At 45.5% G+C, this 20,000-nt stretch overlaps 1 protein-coding gene across 5 annotated transcripts in view; it reads left to right on the forward strand.

Moving 5' to 3' along the window:
- LOC138959849 (uncharacterized) overlaps positions 1-20,000 on the forward strand; it is a 104,484-nt gene that overhangs the window by 80,178 nt on the left and 4,306 nt on the right. For 2 of the 5 annotated variants that reach the window (XM_070331494.1, XM_070331493.1), the window contains 4 exons: positions 16,965-17,247; positions 18,007-18,165; positions 18,663-18,718; positions 19,891-20,000. The exon at positions 19,891-20,000 is cut by the window's right edge and continues 41 nt beyond it. In XM_070331494.1, the coding sequence (XP_070187595.1) occupies positions 16,968-17,247; positions 18,007-18,165; positions 18,663-18,718; positions 19,891-20,000 (605 nt within the window). In that variant the 5' untranslated portion in view covers positions 16,965-16,967. Of the gene's footprint in view, positions 1-3,035; positions 3,715-15,313; positions 15,621-16,964; positions 17,248-18,006; positions 18,166-18,662; positions 18,719-19,890 lie in introns of those variants that run through there. The other 3 variants (XM_070331492.1, XM_070331491.1, XM_070331495.1) reach the window with 3 other exon arrangements.

Consider the following 20,000-nt stretch of genomic DNA (forward strand, 5'->3'; position numbering starts at 1 on the left):
GTACCCACATACCGGCACCCATTTCCAGGTAGACTTATCAAACACAGCCTACGGCTACGCACGTTTCCGTGGAAAGTCTGACCGTCAAACGCGAAAGAGGCCATTGAGCCCAAAACAAACAAAACAAGAAATTCCTTCGAGGTAGGAAAAACACCCCCGTTGGTCAAAGGGAAATAACCATTCTCACTGCACCCATTCTCACTGCCACCAACTGAGAAGGTTATTTCCCTTTGACCATGAATATGTTTCTCTATAAGTCCTTGTAGAATCTTAATCCAGCAATAACTCCCTAACCGTGTGTTTGACTGGTCCCAATTTTTGTAAGGACCGTCTCAGGAATGTATAGAACCTGTTCACCAAGTTTGGTGACGATCGGTCCGTTCATTCTTGAGATCTATATGCGAACACAAACACACAAACACACAAACACATTGACCGAAACCTATACACACCCCTATACCGGGGGTGTAATAAAATAATGTCCATCTGTTCGCCACACAAGAAGAAAGACTTTTCTAGGGATTGAGGGGTTTTAGTCTAGTCTCCTTATTTCTGCACATGTCGGGTAATAAGTCGATTGTTGTATTTGTTTGCTTCTGCACCTCGACTCTCATGACTGAAAACATCAAGCGCCTAAGGTTCTGTCTTTATACAAGGATGCACACAACATGCCCTTTGTACCAGCTGATGCAGGGGAAAAATCATAATGCCGTGTGGTGAATGCACGTGACGTTGTGATGTTTCTTTCCGGCAAAACAAACTTACCTGCGATATAAATATATATGGAAGTCAGTGTCGATTGCTTTCGGAGTAGGCTACTAATTAATTTATCAACGTATTCAGTATTCTCTTTGGTGAGTTACTACTGAACATCGTCATTCGTCTCGTCTTTGAGAGTTTTCGAGTAAAGTAATTGATGTCGATTTAGGCTAAGGCCTAAAAAAAAAAATAGGTGTGGTTACGGTAACCCGACCTACCCTAATTTTAGGGGCCGACCCTATAACTTTTTATTACATTTGTAAAAAAAACAAAAACAAAAAACAAAAAAAACTCGAGTGCAAAAAACGCAATGAAAGCGAAAGCGCCCGAGTCGCACACTTATTTCCCTGTCAAGTAGGTTTAATTTGTACACATTAGAAAAAAAAGTTTAAAAAAAAAAAGTGATTGCCTACCTACCTACCCTATTTTTTTTGGCTATGTTACCGTAACCACACCTATTTTTTTTTTGCCTAATCGTGTCGAAACTACGTTGAAGTCGGGCTTGTGGACCTCTTAAAAAGTCTCATGCACACGCATGTTTTGAACCTTCAGCAAAATAAAATGTTAAAACGAAGCGCGACTCGACTGTGTTGTTATTGGTCTCACCATTGCTAAAAGCTTTTTAATGTTGCTGCTTTGGTCCCAAAGTAAAAATCCTTCGTCATCAAAGGCAGAGAGAGGAAGCAAAACGCAAACCCGGAACCGGTTTACTCAATAGTCCGTATGGATAGGTTTTGGTGCACTATGCTTATTCTGTCGATATATTATGTTAATAATACATCTGTCAATATATATATATGTTAATGTAACAAAATGTTTCATCTGTCATGTCCTAAGCGCGTTGACTTGAACAAAGTAGACGCTGTCTAAAAGTACTCATGTTTTTCTCTCTCAAAATAACGCAGTAGAGCACATGTTTAGGAGAAAAGGCCTTAGGCCACAACTTGACTGTCCCTAAAAGTCGTTCTCGAAAGAGAAATGCACTGCGTCTAAAATCGGTCTTCTCAGATTCATTTTAATTGAAAGTCAATTTTATGAGAAACTAAAATACTCCCCTTGATATGAGTTTAAAAAAAGCATTGTTCTGCATGTAAACAACGAATACAGCCCGCCTTCAAAATTCGCACAGCACTCATTTAGTGACGTGTGAATCCTTGACACTTTCCGCGAGAGTGCAACTCGCACAGAAGTTGCTGTTTCACCTTCGCTGTCAGTGTCACGCAAGCTTGTCTAAAAAGTTCGCTTTCAAGTTCACGTACACTTTCGGGGCAATGAGAAGCAGTGTCAGCTGCTACAGTGTCGGGTGCCTGTGTTAGTTCTATTTCAGCGTCGGGAGTTCGACATGCGTAGCTTTTTGTCAGTGAGTGATGTGCTAACAAATACACTACATTGGGGTGTGCACGTTAAAGATCCCACGATTGACAAAAGGGTCTTTCCTGGCAAAATTGTATAGGCATAGATAAAAATGTCCACCAAAATACCCATGTGACTGGAATAATAGGCCGTGAAAAGTAGGATATGCGCCGAAATGGCTGCGATCTGCTGGCCGATGTGAATGCGTGATGTATTGTATAAAACAAATTCCATCTCACACAGCATAAATAAATCCCTGCGCCTTGAATAATGTGCGCGATATAAATTGCATAAAATAAAAAATAAAATAAAAAATAAATCCCTGCGCTTAGAACTGTACCCACGGAATACGCGCGATATAAGCCTCATATTGATTGATTGATTGAAATAAACGGCTGAATTCGAACGTATGTGTGTGTGTGTGGGGGGGGGGGGGGGGGGCAAGTGGGGTGTCTGTATCAAGTGGATGGGTGGGGTTGGGAAGTGTGACTGAGGAGAGAGAGAGAGAGACAGAGAGAGAGAGAGAGCGAGAGAGAGACAGAGACAGAGAGAGAGAGCGAGAGAGAGACAGAGACAGAGAGAGAGAGAAATAGAGAAAGAGAGAAAGGATAGAGAGACTCTTGAGATCGAGAATGTGTGCATGCGGGGACGATGCGAGTGTGTGTGTGTGTGTGTGTATTGGGGAGGGGAGAGGAGGGGGGAGGCTTGGAGCTGCCATAGCTGCGGAGGGATGGTAGGGGGAAACAGCTGTTGTTTTTCCCAGCCGGTCGAAACGGGAAAGATGGATCGGAGTTTCCGCAGGAGAATTTTTTCTGGGAATTCCCGCTATTCTATTTGGGTCGGAATAGCCGGGTGGTGTAGGTAGAGAAGACTGTTTTTGTCTGGCTTGCTCAGTTCAAGGTCATTCGACACGTCAAGTCTAGTCAACTATGAGGTGTCTTTCCCAAGACATTTTGTTACACCACGGTTGCGTTTGCAGTTGGAAATAACATTCAGTCCGAAGAGTCATATTGTTTGAGTGTGTGTCAATGTTACACTCAGTCTGACCCTCTCAGTCCTACATGGGTTTCTGTGCTCACTGAGCGGTTTGTGTCAACGTAGACCTGCAGTGGGCGCATCAGTCCCTGGTTTCTCAGGAATACGGATCTCTGTGAAACACGAACATGATAAAAGGCACACTGCAGCGGGGTTCGTTGCTCAAACAATATTCTCGTGAACTTCAGGCTGTGAAAACAGAAGTGGTGTTGTACAGAAACATCGCGACCATCGAATGTTGTTAACGTTGTTTTGTTGGATAGTTGGAGTGCGGCGTGACACTGAAAGGGCATCAGACTGTGACAGCGGCCATGCCCTCGGGCTGATTTCATAACAAGCAGTAAATACGGTTGAGGCGTTGCTGCGCAGGGCCCGTGTGCATCAAGTTAATTGACACTAGGGCGTGTCGGGGTGCACGAGGGTGTCTTATCAATCAGCCCAACTTCACGGTTGGTGTCATTCATCAACGGTGACGAATTAGTGTTGGTTGTGCACGGCCTCAACATGGGGGTAATGACGCGACGGATGTGCGCTCGCCTGCAAATGCAGCAGCTACTTGACAAACAGGTTAGTGTTCAACTTGTCTTTGTTTTTGTAGAAATCCGGCCCGAAAACACAAATAGGCTGCAAACGTTCCAACATTGAACCAGAATCATTGTGCATTTTGGAAGGTTAGCAGCACTGGTGAATGTCGTGTGTTGTCAAAGATTGATCGTTCCATTATTTTACCATTCTTGCTTGTTTTTTTGTTTTATTTCTTTGATTCTGCAGTCTTTGATACATTGCATTGTCCCAATTCATCCCCGTTGGTTCTGCGATCTTTTGTGTACTGGTGACGTCACATCCTGTCAGAAGAGGGAACATCATGGGTTTAAGATGTATTTAGTGCGAAGACAAACCTCACAAAGGGCTACTTGTGTCGAGTGCCACCTGGTCTTTCCTGTGTGTTGGTGTTATTGACGTGTCCCTTCTGTCTCTATGTCCGAGGTCGTTCGTGTGTAGTCTAATCGTTACCTCTTATCTGGGGTGCTTTTTGTGTCCATTTCTTGACAGTGTTCTCTGTGCTGTCTCGGTGCCTGTCTCTAGTTCTGCTGCCTTGCGTGATTTTCCTTGTTTACACTCAGTCTGACCCTCTCAACGACTTCCTTCCTGCCCCATAAGTGGTGCCCTTGTCGGGGAACGATCAGCATCAACACTTGGCATGCACGCATACGCATATATATATGATGAGACACAATAGTGTCGAAACACGTGTCTGGTCTAGGTACAAAAACAATGGTCCTCCTCAGGACTAGATTTCCTTGTGATACGTCCCCCACAAAGGGACTTTGCATTGTAAATCTCGGTCCCCCTTGAGGAGGGTCTGATGCTCCCAATAGGCTGTCTGTGAAGGGATACTTTTTTCTCTCTCTCTTTCTCTGCTAAGAGATTTAACAAATCTCGGAAGAAAGTCTCTGCTGACTTTCAATTGTTTCTTTCATAATTTCTGATGTTTTATATATATATATATATATATATATATAACAAAATCAAGGAAAAGAAAAGCCAAACAAAGAATGTCAAGTGGCAGCCCAAATTTTCGACCTATTGCCAGGCCTTCCTCAGGGGCGTGTAATTATATGTGTAATATATATGTATGTAGCAAATCAGTATGTTATCACTGTGATCCAGCTTTTCTTCTATGTGCACACGTTGAACCAAGCGAAGTCTTTGGGCGGAAGCGTCGATACAAGAAAGACTACAGTAAACATGTGCAACTGTTTCTGTGAATCCAGTCATTAATTGGGCGAAGTCGACTACGCGAAGTATGCTTTGCGAAGCTAGCTGCACGAAGCGTTAGCACTGACTGGGTTTTCGGTAAAAAGACCTCGCGAAATCTTAGTCAAGTTGACTTCGGGCTCATTGAAGGATAGCTTTTACAATTGCTAGCCCAGGAAGCATAATGCAGGTATTTGATATCGAGCGTACCTCGATCATTTGGGACAAAGTTTTTGCTGAACTGACGCGACACCACCAAGCCACAATCGATGCATTTGTGCATAAATCAGTATCGAGTCACAAGCGCCATGTCACCGTGACACGCTGAGTCAACTGATCGTTGTCAATGCTGTATAACTTATGGCCCTTTGTTATGTGCACAAAAAGCAAGGTCACCTAAATCACTGAATGCAGTCTGCAGTGTTTAACTCAGTGGCAACGTAAAGTTCATATCCGTATAATTAGGCTGTGTGGGCTAGACTGCAGCCCACGCTTGTCCTCTCTAGTGAAACAGGCAACAAGTCGTCAAGGCTATAGTAGGCCTATAGTTCGTCGGAAGACAAAGAAAACATTGCACGTGATCTACATCATCGGCGTTAATTAAACTGTGAACAGCCGACATTTAATACGCTAATAACTCTGAGTCACCGAGAGAACCGGTGTCACGAACCGAAAACTCTGCCTGAACAATCCTTCTCATTGCGGTCAATGCGCATGCGCTAACATGGGGAGATTAATCAGTCAGGTCGTGAACAACCTAACCCTAACCCTAATCCTAACCCTAATCCTAACCCTAATCCTAACCCTAATCCTAACCCTAATCCTAACCCTAACCCTAACCCATGGTTCGTTCGGTCAAAGGGTCGCATTTTTTAAGTCCAAGATTGGCGCATGCGCATTGACCGCAATGAGAAGGATTGTTCAGCAGAGGTTTCAGTTCATGACACCGGGTTTCGAGCGGTTGTCGTACGAGCCTTACATTTCATGGACATGACGTCATGCCGCGTCATTTTCTGTCCTTATTTCGACAAGCCGCGTACGTCAACCGTCGTATCTGCATCGAGTTTCTAAACGCATACGGGTGACGTCAAAATCTACAAACACATACGGTCTTGGCTACACGATCTTGCTGTTTCTGGACCTTAGAAAAGCGGTTCAGATGTGGTATGTCTTTGCGTTTTCCGCCTTGAGTTGCAGTTGGGTTTCATGGAAAACCACTCATATATTAAGCTGTTGTTTTCTGAGCCGATGGACGGTTTGTGAGGTCAGTGAGGTAGGTCAAGTAGCTGAGACAAACACGCTATCATCCCTTGTCCTTGCCACAGTCACAGACTTTGGTCAAGTCTCCTGCTCATTGACCGACAGGCCAGTCAAGCCGAGTGACCAACGGCGGTTATCTGAAACGACCGCCCAAGCGACTTACCAAAAGTGCTCGTTGTAGACAGGTAGTCGCTATACAGTGTGCATCATTACATGGCGAGAAAAATGTGTAGGGGATCTTTTGTGGCTGTCGTTGTGCGCACGTTATTGACAGATGTTTGCCATGGACGGGTGGTCCTTATTGACAAGTGGTCGCTATTGACAGGTGACCACTATTGACAGGTGGTCGGTACTTACAGCTGGTTGCCAGTGCAGGCTCGAGTATATAATACAGTATAACTCTACCTAGGACAGCCCTCCCCCCCCCCTCCCCCATCCCACCCACGAACTCAGAAACACGTAGATGAGGTCGAATCCAAGCAATATAACTATGTGCCTGTATGGTACAGTTTTCCTCTGTTTTACTGTCTTTTTTAAAATTTTGTTTGTCGTACTGTATATCTTGTCTGCCACTACCATCCCACCATCCCCCCTACCCTTGCCTCATGTAGACAAATGAATTCATTAAATATATTCACTGCTCTGTAAATAACTCAGTAGACGGCCTGTGCTTCACTAGTTCATACGGACCGAGTCAGTGTGCGATCGAAGTGTTAACTGTGTTCTTTAAGAGGACATGTACACTAACACACACAAAAGTTGAGGATCTGAATAGCGCGGCCCGGTGTGAAGAAATTCGATATATATTCAATAACAGGTAAGGCAGCGATAATCACAAGTTGTCGGTACAAGTCGCTGCGCTAACTGTTGGTGTGTTGAGCGACTGCATTAATTTTATTGATCGAAGAGACGTAAGACTTGCAGTGAGCTACTGGGTCATTAGGCGACCTTTGCAATGTTGTCGGATAGGACTTGGAGCAAAACACTTCAGTTGGCAGGAAGACAGACAGAGACACGCATGCACGCAGACAGACACAAATACAGACAAACACGCACGCACGCACGCACGCACGCACGCACGCACACACACACACACACACACACACACACACACACACACACACACACACGTACAAAAGCTTTCTACTTGGCGGATCTTCAATAGTTAACCCAGGAATGAACCCCTCCCAAATCCTCATGCTCGCAGTGAATGGATCAGGGCTGGCATGGTGTGCATGTGTGTATTTTACGGGGGTTCGTCCCAGTACGCTCCATCGAGCGATGTGTGCAGACTACACGCATAGAGAGCGGGAGAGAGAGAGAGAGAGAGAGAGAGAGAGAGAGAGAGAGAGAGGGAGAGAGAGAGAGAGGGAGTGAGAGAGAGAGCGAGAGAGGAACAGAAAGAGAGGAGAGACAGACAGACAGACAGAGGAGGGAGGAGATAGAGAGAGAGACAGACGGACAGAGAGAGGGTGGCGTTTTCACAAATGATTTACAAAACAAAGTTTCTTTCTCCGCGTTTGTTAAAAATTGCTCTTCAAATTGCATGAAAGAACATTAGTAATGTAAATTGATGTGCATCTTCTGTAGTAGTGGGAACATCCCCCTGTAGCGATTTCTAGGTCTTTGAAGAGCTATTTTGTGCATTGAGTTGTAACCTCTATGGCAAGACGATACAAAATAATAACCAACCAACCAACCAACCAACCAACCAACCAACCTCCATGACATGATCTGTGTATTTGAAGAAGATATTAAAAATAAATAATGTCAGCCCGTAAACAGATCGATAGTCAGTTTTCACAGCCATGTTGGTCTGGATAGTTTTTGCATGATCGAATGTCAGGACACACGATCGTATGTGATAGATGTATGTGTGGCCATGACAAGAAGGGCGGATAAGCAAGCTAATGGCGTATGCTGTGCACAATGCGTGCAAACAGATCGTTACATATTTTGTACATGCTGATAGATAATATTACCAGATATCGTGTGTTTAGCTCGGATCGAAAAACTGCTTGTGCGTGTACGTGTGGCAGGCCATAACGGGTAGCTGTATAAACCGATGAATAGTATGGCATTCTATGTCAGTTTTAGTGGGCTAAGTGGCTTGTACTTATTTAACGATGCCTACTAATCATCTGATCTGATCATTTTCCAGAGGCGAGGCGAAATGATAGGTTCAGTGTTGTTGTTGTTGTTGTTGTTGTTGTTGTTGTTGTTGTTGTTGTTGTTGTTGTTGTTGTTGTTGTTGTTGTTGTTGTTTCTTTCTTTCTTTCTTTTTGCTTTGTTTCTGAGGCAAATGCTTCTTTTTTGTGTGTAACTGACTGCATTATGCTCAATTCTAAGTAAAATGTTCAATGAAGAACATCATAATGTTCAGAAAGGCGAACTATGTGAGAGTGTTTTCAACGCGGAAGACTGATTGTCAAATTGAGTGACATGGTTTGAAGGTCGAAAAGTGAGTCGATTCAAATCGAGGGATGTCAGTACAGTAAGTTTACATTCAAACACACAAAGTACATATTGTATGATACACAAAATACAGAATGTATGATAAACAGAATACTTCAGTGCTTGCTGTGTGATACCAAGTTTACGTTCGGGGTTTTTTCTGTTCATAATTGTATTGAAACATTGAAAAAGTCGCGTACAACTGGTTCAGTGCAACACCCAAGAAAGCCATGATCGAAGTATTCTATATTTACCTAGCTTTCATATGAATGTCATACCACAAAACCACACTTTGCTTTCATTACCGTGGATAGGTGTGCACTAAACCTCCCCCCTGCCCCCCCCCCCCCCATACACATAAAGAAGAACATTAAAAATGAAGGAAGAAATGAAAGAAACAATGAAGATAGTAGAAGGAGCGTGGTACATCCAGGAAGCTGACAACACAAGGAACACATTCATTGCCCACAACAGGCAAACCGACCCCTAACACACACAACAAACTTAACAAACAAGCAAGACAAAATAAAGAATGAAAGAAAGAACTCAACATCAATGAAGGGAATAAAACACACACACACAAAACTGGAGTCGCTTGCCCCGTCTATACCCGCACATCTTAAAGCCCCAGTCTGCCTCAACTGGTTTACAGAACGATTTAAATCTTCTCATGAAAAAAGCAGTTCTAACCTTATGGAACACACTTGCAATAGCATAAAGTTAATAGCATTGAACGACACAGTTCGTTTGAATGGATACTTAGCTTGTGTAAACCACACACCAGATTTTGTGGTTTATCTAACGCATGAGCCATCGTGGACCCGAGTGATCCACTTTCCTTTTTTCCACAATTTCGTCGTCATTTTGTGATTTCAATGCGACTCGCTGTATCTGCAAAAGCACGTTATTGTGTACCTCTGAATCTAAAATGCAACAAATGGCTGCGAGTCACACGAACTTATCGGCGGCGGTTGTTAGATCGTCAGTCCGCACTGCAGGGCGAAACGTGCTGTCCTCTCCAAGTCCTCTCTGGGGCCGTATAGCTTCTTTTGTAGCGCTGTCTCCTCTGGCCAGATGGTGTCCCCCAGAGCACTGTGGTATGGACAAGCCTGCAGGATGTGCTCTGCTGATGATAATCATCGGTCCACGGCTATTGCCAGTTTCTCTCTGACAGCATGCTGAATTATTGCGCGAATCTATCAAAACAAGAATACAGAGTTATCTCCCATATGTTTTTTCGCAAGCACTGATCTAAATTTGAAAGATAGCTCGCTTGAAACTGTCTTACATATCAATTCCTTTGTAATTTAAAAATTACACAACACCATGAAAAATCATTATCGACGATCACGAATCTGCTTATATCCATAACACATTACGAAAAGATCTAAATATGTATAAAAAGAAAAAAAAATCAATTTCTTACCCACAGAAAGAAAACCAAGGCATCCTGTCAGGGATAGAATGAGACTCGAAGGGAAGTAACTCATTTTTGACCTGAGTTCAGGATGCTCTGCTGTCTGATTCTTGCCACACGCACATAAGGTTTATGATTTAAGAATGTTTGTGTAACAAGCTGTCAGTTTATTATTTAGATTTTAAATGTTAGGTCTAGCGCCACAACGAGGCTTCCGATTTGTCGGGATAAAAATCCGTCTGTCAACGCAAAATTACATTCTTTGAAAAATGCTCACTCTTTATGGAGGGCACCTAGGGTGTTCTCCAGCGATGAGTGTTAACACGAAAGGGTGTTTTTATTGTGTGTGAAAGCCTGACAGTGTCTGTGACCGCCTGATGGCTTACGCGAAGCTGAATGTGCCTTTAAAAAAAAAAGCCAATGATAATAGGATCGTGTGGAATTTAAAACCGTTCCTTTCACGTCTCTTAAGTGTCCTTTGTTATGTACTTTACTTCTGTCGTTGCCTGTAGATAAACGTATTAAATACTCAGCTTGTTTGTACAGCGCGCGGTGGTAAACAAGCACTGTTTCCATTTCAGTTTAATGTGCACGCACGGTCTCTCACACCACTTCGAGTGTCAACAGGGAGGGTGGGGGGTGGATTGCGCTGGAGAAGGCCGGAGAGAATGGAGAAAGGCGGGGCTGGGGGGGGGGGGGGGGGGGGCGGGGGGGGGGGATAGGAATGTGCGAGATGTGACCTAAGAGGGCGGAGGCTTATCCGTCAGGTATCCCACACGGCGTCGGCGCGGATGTCCCCGAGACCTAGATGTGGTGGTATAGGTGCACACTCAGGCTAGATGTGGTGGTATGGGTGCACACTCAGGCTAGATGTGGTGGTATAGGTGCACACTTAGGCTAGATGTGGTGGTATAGGTGCACACTCAGGCTAGATGTGGTGGTATGGGTGCACACTCAGGCTAGATGTGGTGGTATGGGTGCACACTCAGGCTAGATGTGGTGGTATAGGTGCACACTCAGGCTAGATGTGGTGGTATAGGTGCACACTCAGGCTAGATGTGGTGGTATGGGTGCACACTCAGGCTAGATGTGGTGGTCTAGGTGCACACTCAGGCTAGATGTGGTGGTATAGGTGCACACTCAGGCTAGATGTGGTGGTATAGGTGCACACTCAGGCTAGATGTGGTGGTATAGGTGCACACTCAGGCTAGATGTGGTGGTATGGGTGCACACTCAGGCTAGATGTGGTGGTATGGGTGCACACTCAGGCTAGATGTGGTGGTATGGGTGCACACTCAGGCTAGATGTTGTGGTATAGGTGCACACTCAGGCTAGATGTGGTGGTATAGGTGCACACTCAGGCTAGCTGTGGTGGTATAGGTGCACACTCAGGCTAGATGTTGTGGTATGGGTGCACACTCAGGCTAGATGTGGTGGTATGGGTGCACACTCAGGCTAGATGTTGTGGTATAGGTGCACACTCAGGCTAGATGTGGTGGTCTAGGTGCACACTCAGGCTAGATGTGGTGGTATAGGTGCACACTCAGGATAGATGTGGTGGTATAGGTGCACACTCAGGCTAGATGTGGTGGTATAGGTGCACACTCAGGCTAGATGTTGTGGTATGGGTGCACACTCAGGCTAGATGTGGTGGTATGGGTGCACACTCAGGCTAGATGTGGTGGTATGGGTGCACACTCAGGCTAGATGTGGTGGTATAGGTGCACACTCAGGCTAGATGTGGTGGTATGGGTGCACACTCAGGCTAGATGTGGTGGTATAGGTGCACACTCAGGCTAGATGTGGTGGTATGGGTGCACACTCAGGCTAGATGTTGTGGTATAGGTGCACACTCAGGCTAGATGTGGTGGTATAGGTGCACACTCAGGCTAGATGTGGTGGTATAGGTGCACACTCAGGCTAGATGTTGTGGTATGGGTGCACACTCAGGCTAGATGTGGTGGTATAGGTGCACACTCAGGCTAGATGTTGTGGTATGGGTGCACACTCAGGCTAGATGTGGTGGTATAGGTGCACACTCAGGCTAGATGTGGTGGTATAGGTGCACACTCAGGCTAGATGTGGTGGTATGGGTGCACACTCAGGCTAGATGTGGTGGTATAGGTGCACACTCAGGCTATATGTGGTGGTATAGGTGCACACTCAGACTAGATGTTGTGGTATGGGTGCACACTCAGGCTAGATGTGGTGGTATAGGTGCACACTCAGGCTAGATGTGGTGGTATGGGTGCACACTCAGGCTAGATGTTGTGGTATAGGTGCACACTCAGGCTAGATGTGGTGGTATAGGTGCACACTCAGGCTAGATGTGGTGGTATAGGTGCACACTCAGGCTAGATGTGGTGGTCTAGGTGCACACTCAGGCTGGATGTGGTGGTATAGGTGCACACTCAGGCTGGATGTTGTGGTATAGGTGCACACTCAGGCTAGATGTGGTGGTATAGGTGCACACTCAGGCTAGATGTGGTGGTATAGGTGCACACTCAGGCTGGATGTTGTGGTATAGATGCACACTCAGGCTAGATGTGGTGGTATGGGTGCACACTCAGGCTAGATGTGGTGGTATAGGTGCACACTCAGGCTAGATGTGGTGGTATAGGTGCACACTCAGGCTAGATGTGGTGGTCTAGGTGCACACTCAGGCTAGATGTGGTGGTATGGGTGCACACGCAGGCTAGATGCTATTTTCTTTGGCAAAGTTGACAAAACGGCCACAAAGGTGTTACCAATTTTTGAAATTATTGGGGCTTAATCTTTCTTGATTTATTTTTATGTTTACGTACATACACCTCTCCTCCCCTCAAACCCACACTCCTCCTGCCGTGAACTGTTGGGCAATTCTCACACACACAAACAAACACACACACACACACACACACACACACACACACACACACACACACACACACACACACACACACACACACACACACACACACACACAAACACAAGCATACATACACACACATACATATACCTGTGTACTTACACATGAATGCACACACACACGATGATTTGAAGTCAGTTTCTTCCATCGACATGTCTGTTTTGTGCTTATGTAGTCTCCCGTTCTTTTCTTTTACTTGCTGCGTTATTTATGCCCTTGGTCAGGTTGGCTTATTCGGTTTTGCAGCTTGATATTTCAGTCACGGGTACGGTATGGTTATGGCTGTCATTGACTTAAATATGGTGGCGGCACAGTCAGTTGGCTCGGGGTCAACTCGGTCGTAAAGCTCACGTTACGGGCACAGGCACAGCCTCTTACGTATACCCCCCCCCCCCCCCCCCACCCCACCTCACCCCAGCGCCCCCCCCCCAACCCCAAGCCCCAATCGCCCTTTTTGTGTCTTGTGTTTTTGTTTGAAATACGAAGAAAATAGTTCAATGAATCATTTAATTAATTAATTAATAATAAATAGATAGATGCATTGATAAAAAGATAGATGAATAAATAGAAACAAAAATAACAACAAGTTCAAAACAATAACAATAAGTACATAACCGTCTTCCGGCGCCTGTCCCCAACCAGGAAGTAAAGGCGAGGAGAAAGAAACGAGCTCCGATAGGTCCCTTCCATCTAGGTCACTGTGATACATCTGATTAGCTCACCAGTGCATAAACATTCACTTGTGACCTATTTTTACCTGTCCGACCTAAAAACCTTTGACACAAGCGCGAGATCAAAGCTCACCACCACCCCGTGTCAGTGAGAGCATAAAGCAAGCAGCCAGTTAAAAGAAAAAGAATCTCCTAGCATATAACCACGTCATGTCCCAAATAGACCTTAGTTCTGGGGACAGAAACACCAAGTTAGCATAGAAAAAGAATTAAAAAAAAGGGGTAAGGAAATAAACACCCTCTTGTGACGTACTTTTACCTGTCCGACCTCAATATCTTTGACACAAGAACTAGATCAAAAAACGCCCAACCTCCCCGTGTGAGAGCATAAAGCAAGCAGCCAGTTAATAAAAGAGAAAAAAAAGGGGGTAATGAAATAAAGAGTCCACCCGGAGAGAAGAGCAATCAATATCTCCAACCACAACTGACTGGTGCAGCGTGTTATTAAGGACTCACCCCGCCTCGTGAAAACAGTTCGCCTCGGCTGTCTCAGATCTGGTCATGCTTTTAAAATGGGATACGAACATCCCTCCACTTGGTCACATACCAAAAATCAACACCATGAATGCATGCTTTGCCGAGTTCGACTTTTGTAATGAATTAATTTCCGAAAAAAGTACCAGTGCCTTTTACAAAATTAATTCTAAAAAAAACCCACTGTGCACAGAGGGTACTCAGGCTGCTGTTTGGTATGTGACCAAACGGAGGGATTGTCTTGAAGCGTGACCAGATCTGAGACGGTGAGGCGGAGTGAGTCTTTAATAACACGCTGCAAAAGTCAGTATGTTTTCACGTGGCGGAGTGAGTCTTTAATGACACGCTGCAAAAGTCAGTATGTTTTCACGTGGCGGAGTGAGTCCTTAATGACACGCTGCAAAAGTCAGTATGTTTTCACGTGGCGGAGTGAGTCCTTAATGACACGCTGCAAAAGTCAGTATGTTTTCACGAGGCGGAGTGAGTCCTTAATAACACGCTGCACCAGTCAGTATGTTTTCACGAGGCGGAGTGAGTCCTTAATAACACGCAGCACCAGTCAGTATGTTTTCACGTGGCGGAGTGAGTCTTTAATGACACGCTGCAAAAGTCAGTATGTTTTCACGTGGCGGAGTGAGTCTTTAATAACACGCTGCAAAAGTCAGTATGTTTTCACGAGGCGGAGTGAGTCTTTAATGACAAGCTGCAAAAGTCAGTATGTTTTCACGTGGCGGAGTGAGTCTTTAATGACACGCTGCACCAGTCAGTATGTTTTAACGAGGCGGAGTGAGTCCTTAATGACACGCTGCAAAAGTCAGTATGTTTTCACGAGGCGGAGTTGGCCTTTAATGACACGCTGCAAAAGTCAGTATGTTTTCACGAGGCGGAGTGAGTCTTTAATAACACGCTGCAAAAGTCAGTATGTTTTCACGTGGCGGAGTGAGTCCTTAATGACACGCTGCAAAAGTCAGTATGTTTTCACGTGGCGGAGTGAGTCCTTAATAACACGCTGCACCAGTCAGTATGTTTTCACGAGGCGGAGTGAGTCCTTAATAACACGCTGCACCAGTCAGTATGTTTTCACGAGGCGGAGTTGGCCTTTAATGACACGCTGCAAAAGTCAGTATGTTTTCACGTGGCGGAGTGAGTCCTTAATGACACGCTGCAAAAGTCAGTATGTTTTCACGTGGCGGAGTGAGTCCTTAATGACACGCTGCAAAAGTCAGTATGTTTTCACGAGGCGGAGTTGGCCTTTAAACTTGTTCGCACTTGACGTAATGCGTCTTCGACAAACGTCACGCGAGCATAAAAAGTGGCGGTATGAATGTAATGTTGTGTTAGAATGCGTCAAAACAAGGAGAATGAAGTGTGGAATAGTTGTGTGAGACTGTGGCAAAACAGGAAGACTCAAAGGTTATGATGATGTCTGAGAACTGGGTGTTCCAGTCAGAGACGTAGGAGCAGCCGCAGTGTAAGTCGAATGCGATTTTTCTTCTTCTTCAGATGTACAAAGAAAATATATATATGTGTGTGTGTGTGTGTGTGTGTACGGTGTGTGTGTGTGTGTGTGTGTGTGTGTGTGTGTGTTGTGTGTGTGTTCGTGCGTGCGTAAGTGTGAATATGTGTGTGTGTGTATGTGTGTCTGTTTGTGTGTGTGTGTGTGTGTGTGTGTGTGTGTGTGTGTGTGTTTGTGTGTCTGTCTGTTTGTCTGTCTGACTAACTGTCTGTCTGTCTTGTCTGTCTGTCTTGTCTGTCTGTCTTGTCTGTCTGTCTTGTCTGTCTGTCTTGTCTGTCTGTCTTGTCTGTCTGTCTTGTCTGTCTGTCTTGTCTGTCTGTCTTGTCTGTCTGCCTTTCTGTTTGTATGTGTGCGTACGAGTGAGCAGTGTTGCATGCTTGGTTATTAGGCTGAACATATCAACATATTTGCACCCGTTAACATCTACGCACACATTCACATCCATGCACACATGGTCACTAACCAACCCGATTGATTGCAATGATTGTGGCAACAGACGCCACACGAATTGTGCAAAGTAGGTTTCATGGAATGACCATGACTCTGCACAGGCGTTTGTCTCGGCTGCGAGCATTCTTCCACCTGTATAATCTACAACACGATTACCTAGTGAGATTTAAAAAAGGGGGTACAGAAATAAAGATCAACCCGGAGAGAAGGGTAATCAATAGATATCTCCAACCACAACTGACTGTTGTAAGCGTGTCAATAAGTTTGTTCGCACTTGACGTTTTGCTCAGTTGACGATTAATTTGATTTAACGATTGCGTTGTATTTCTTATGAATGCATGAATCCCAACATATATGTTATGTCTACTCTGCACATTTGCTCAGAATGGAAAAAAATCTGTTTATGTAAATCATGTTGGCATGCTTCGCCGAGACCAGCTGGGCCCGTCTTGGTTTTAAGGGTTTCGGTTAGCCACGTATTTGTAGTCTCGAAGATTGCTGATGGCTGATCTCAGATTTTCCGTGTCGATCACTTACTTCCAGGCCGACAGATTGACTAATTACTTTGATATCGCTTGACGAGATTTGTTAGAATTTTGCAATAGTGCACGTGATAAACCAGCGCAAGAAGTGAACACTTGGTGCCTCTCTTTTCTAGGAACTCTCTCTCTCTCTCCCTCCCTCCCTCTCTCTCTCTCTCTCTCTCTCTCTCTCTCTCTCTCTCTCTCTCTCTCTCTCTCTCTCTCTCGCTCTCTCTTTCTGCCCCCCCCTCCTCTCTCTCTCTGTCATTTCAAAGAAATGCTCTACACCTCCCCCACCCATTCACAGCCTCTTTCCCTCTGTCTCCAGGAAATGGGAAAACCAAAGTCCACCACCAGGAGAGGTTCGACCCCGGGTTCGCCCCAGAGCCCCGGCAGCCCTGGAGGGGCGGGAAAACGCCGCCCCATTCGCCCCATTGACCGCCAGAAGATGCGGCCATGGCTGCTGCAGAAGCTGGACAGTGGCGAGCTCCAGGAGGCTCTGTGGTGGAAGGAAGACGGCAAGAGGTTCGCCGTCAGATGGCCACACGCCGCTAGACAGGGGTTCAAGGTGGAGGACGCTAAGCTCTTCAAGGCCTGGGCTAGGCACTCGGGTAGGTTGGCTGTTTGTATGGATGTGTGTGAGTGGTGGTGGTGGCGGCGGGGGAGGTGGTGGTGGCCAGATAGCCGCACGTTAAACTCTTCAAGGCCTGGGCTAGGCACTCGGGTAGGTTTGTTTGAACAAGGTTTTATTTCATGTATATATGATGCAATGATGAAATGGAACACAAAAGGGGCACGAACTCGAGCGAGCGCTTATATTACTAGGCTTAGTCGAGTCTGGTAGGTTGGTGGGTGTGTGTGTTAGGGGAGGGGAGTGTGTGTGTGTGTGCGTGCGTGTGTGTGTGTGTGTGTGTGTGTGTGTGTGTGTGTTGTGTGTGTGCGTGCGTGCGTGCGTGCGTGTGTGTGTGTGTGCGTGTATGTGTGTGTGTGTGTGTGTGTGTGTGTGTGTGTGTGTGTGTGTGTGTGTGTGTGTGTGTGTTACATAATAGCAACTCTACAACTTCAATTTAAAAAAAAACCTTTCTGTTTTCCCAGTATGCCTAGAAGATGCACACATACACAAAAACCGATCAAGACACAAGTCTTCACTTTTGTGTGTGTGTGTGTGTGTGTGTGTGTGTGTGTGTGTGTGTGTGTGTGTGTGTGTGTGTGTGTGTGTGTGTGTGTGTGTGTGTGTGTGTGTGCATGATATTCACTCCACAAGTCCCAATGATCTTTTCGACAAATATATTAGTTTCCTAATGTTCCCAGAATGCCTACAAAACGCTATAAATTGACACGCTTAAAACCAGTTTTCTCTTTCAACACAGGCATCTACCGGGAGGGCGATGAAGAAGACCACAAGAAGTGGAAGTCCAACTTCCGGTGTGCGCTACACAGTGTTCCGGACATAGAGGAAGTGACGTGCAAGAACGAGCGCAAGGGACAGAACGCGGCCCGGATTTACGAGCTGCTGGATCAACCAATAGGTAAAACTCTTATGCCGATCTAACTAGGCTTTGAGAAGGTGTCATTCACCTCCCGCCCCAACCCCCATTAATGACTGAGAATGTTCAAATTGAACCGTCGCGATATAACCTTCGTGGTTGAAAACGACGTTAAACACCAAATAAAGAAAGAAAGTTCAAATTGAAGCATGCCCGAGTTACTGCAATTCAGTGTGTCACTGGTCAAATTCCTAGAATAGATCCAGAATGCAACAAGAGAATTGATACAGTTCTGTTCTCGTACTACTATCAGCTCATTTACAAGTCCGAAGAATCAATCAATCAATCAATGAGGCTTTTATCGCGCATATTCCGTGGGTACAGTTCTGGGCGCTCAGCAGTGATGCCGTGTGAGATGAAATTTTATACGGCCAGTAATTGCAGCCATTTCGGCGCATATTTACCTTTCACGGCCTGGGTGTTTCCGTTTACATGTGTACGTTTCTGTGATTATTGCATATATTTCTTGGCTTTTTCAGAGAAGAGGAGCAAGAAAGACAAGAGTGGGCGCGCCTTTAAAAGATTTGTCATCAAGGTACGTTTACATCGGCATATTGTCCCCAAACACATAGCCTATAACAGAGCAAGAACTGTCGGTTAAGCTGAACAGGGCAAGAACTTCGTGTCTTCAGACCTTGAGTTCTGTAACTAGCAAAGCCTTTTACAGTAAGAATTGTGTATCAGCCTAACCGGAAGAGCAAGAAGTGTGTGTGTGTGTTGAGACGCAGGGCTATATTTCTAAGTGAAAGAAGTGTGTGTGTTGAGACGCAGGGCTATGTATCTAAGCGAAAGAAGTGTGTGTGTTGAGACCCAGGGCTATGTATCTAAGCAAAAGAAGTGTGTGTGTTGAGACCCAGGGCTATGTATCTAAGCGAAAGAAGTGTGTGTGTTGAGACCCAGGGCTATGTATCTAAGCGAAAGAAGTGTGTGTGTTCAGACCCAGGGCTATGTATCTAAGCGAAAGAAGTGTGTGTGTTCAGATCCAGGGCTATGTATCTAAGCGAAAGAAGTGTTTGTGTTGAGACCCAGGGCTATGTATCTAAGCGCAAGAAGTGTGTGTGTTGAGACCCAGGGCTATGTATCTAAGCGAAAGAAGTGTGTGTGTTCAGACCCAGGGCTATGTATCTAAGCGAAAGAAGTGTGTGTGTTCAGATCCAGGGCTATGTACCTAAGCGAAAGAAGTGTGTGTGTTGAGACCCAGGGCTATGTCTCTCAGCGAAAGAAGTGTGTGTGTTGAGACCCAGGGCTATGTCTCTCAGCAAAAGAAGTGTGTGTGTTCAGATCCAGGGCTATGTATCTAAGCGAAAGAAGTGTGTGTGTTGAGACCCAGGGCTATGTATCTAAGCGAAAGAAGTGTGTGTGTTGAGACCCAGGGCTATGTATCTAAGCGAAAGAAGTGTGTGTGTTGAGACCCAGGGCTATGTATCTAAGCGAAAGAAGTGTGTGTGTTCAGACCCAGGGCTATGTATCTAAGCGAAAGAAGTGTGTGTGTTCAGATCCAGGGCTATGTATCTAAGCGAAAGAAGTGTGTGTGTTGAGACCCAGGGCTATGTATCTAAGCGAAAGAAGTGTTTGTGTTGAGACCCAGGGCTATGTATCTAAGCGCAAGAAGTGTGTGTGTTCAGACCCAGGGCTATGTATCTAAGCGAAAGAAGTGTGTGTGTTGAGACGCAGGGCTATGTATCTAATTGAAAGAACTTTGTGCAGGCAGAAGAAGAACAAAGTCACACGGGGTCCGAGTCAGACAGCGGGGTCTCGACGAGCGGGGACAACGACGTGTACCACGGGCCAGAATTCCCCACACCCAAACAGGAGCC

The sequence above is a fragment of the Littorina saxatilis genome, linkage group LG2 (assembly GCF_037325665.1).
Source record: "Littorina saxatilis isolate snail1 linkage group LG2, US_GU_Lsax_2.0, whole genome shotgun sequence".
NCBI lineage: Eukaryota > Metazoa > Mollusca > Gastropoda > Littorinimorpha > Littorinidae > Littorina > Littorina saxatilis.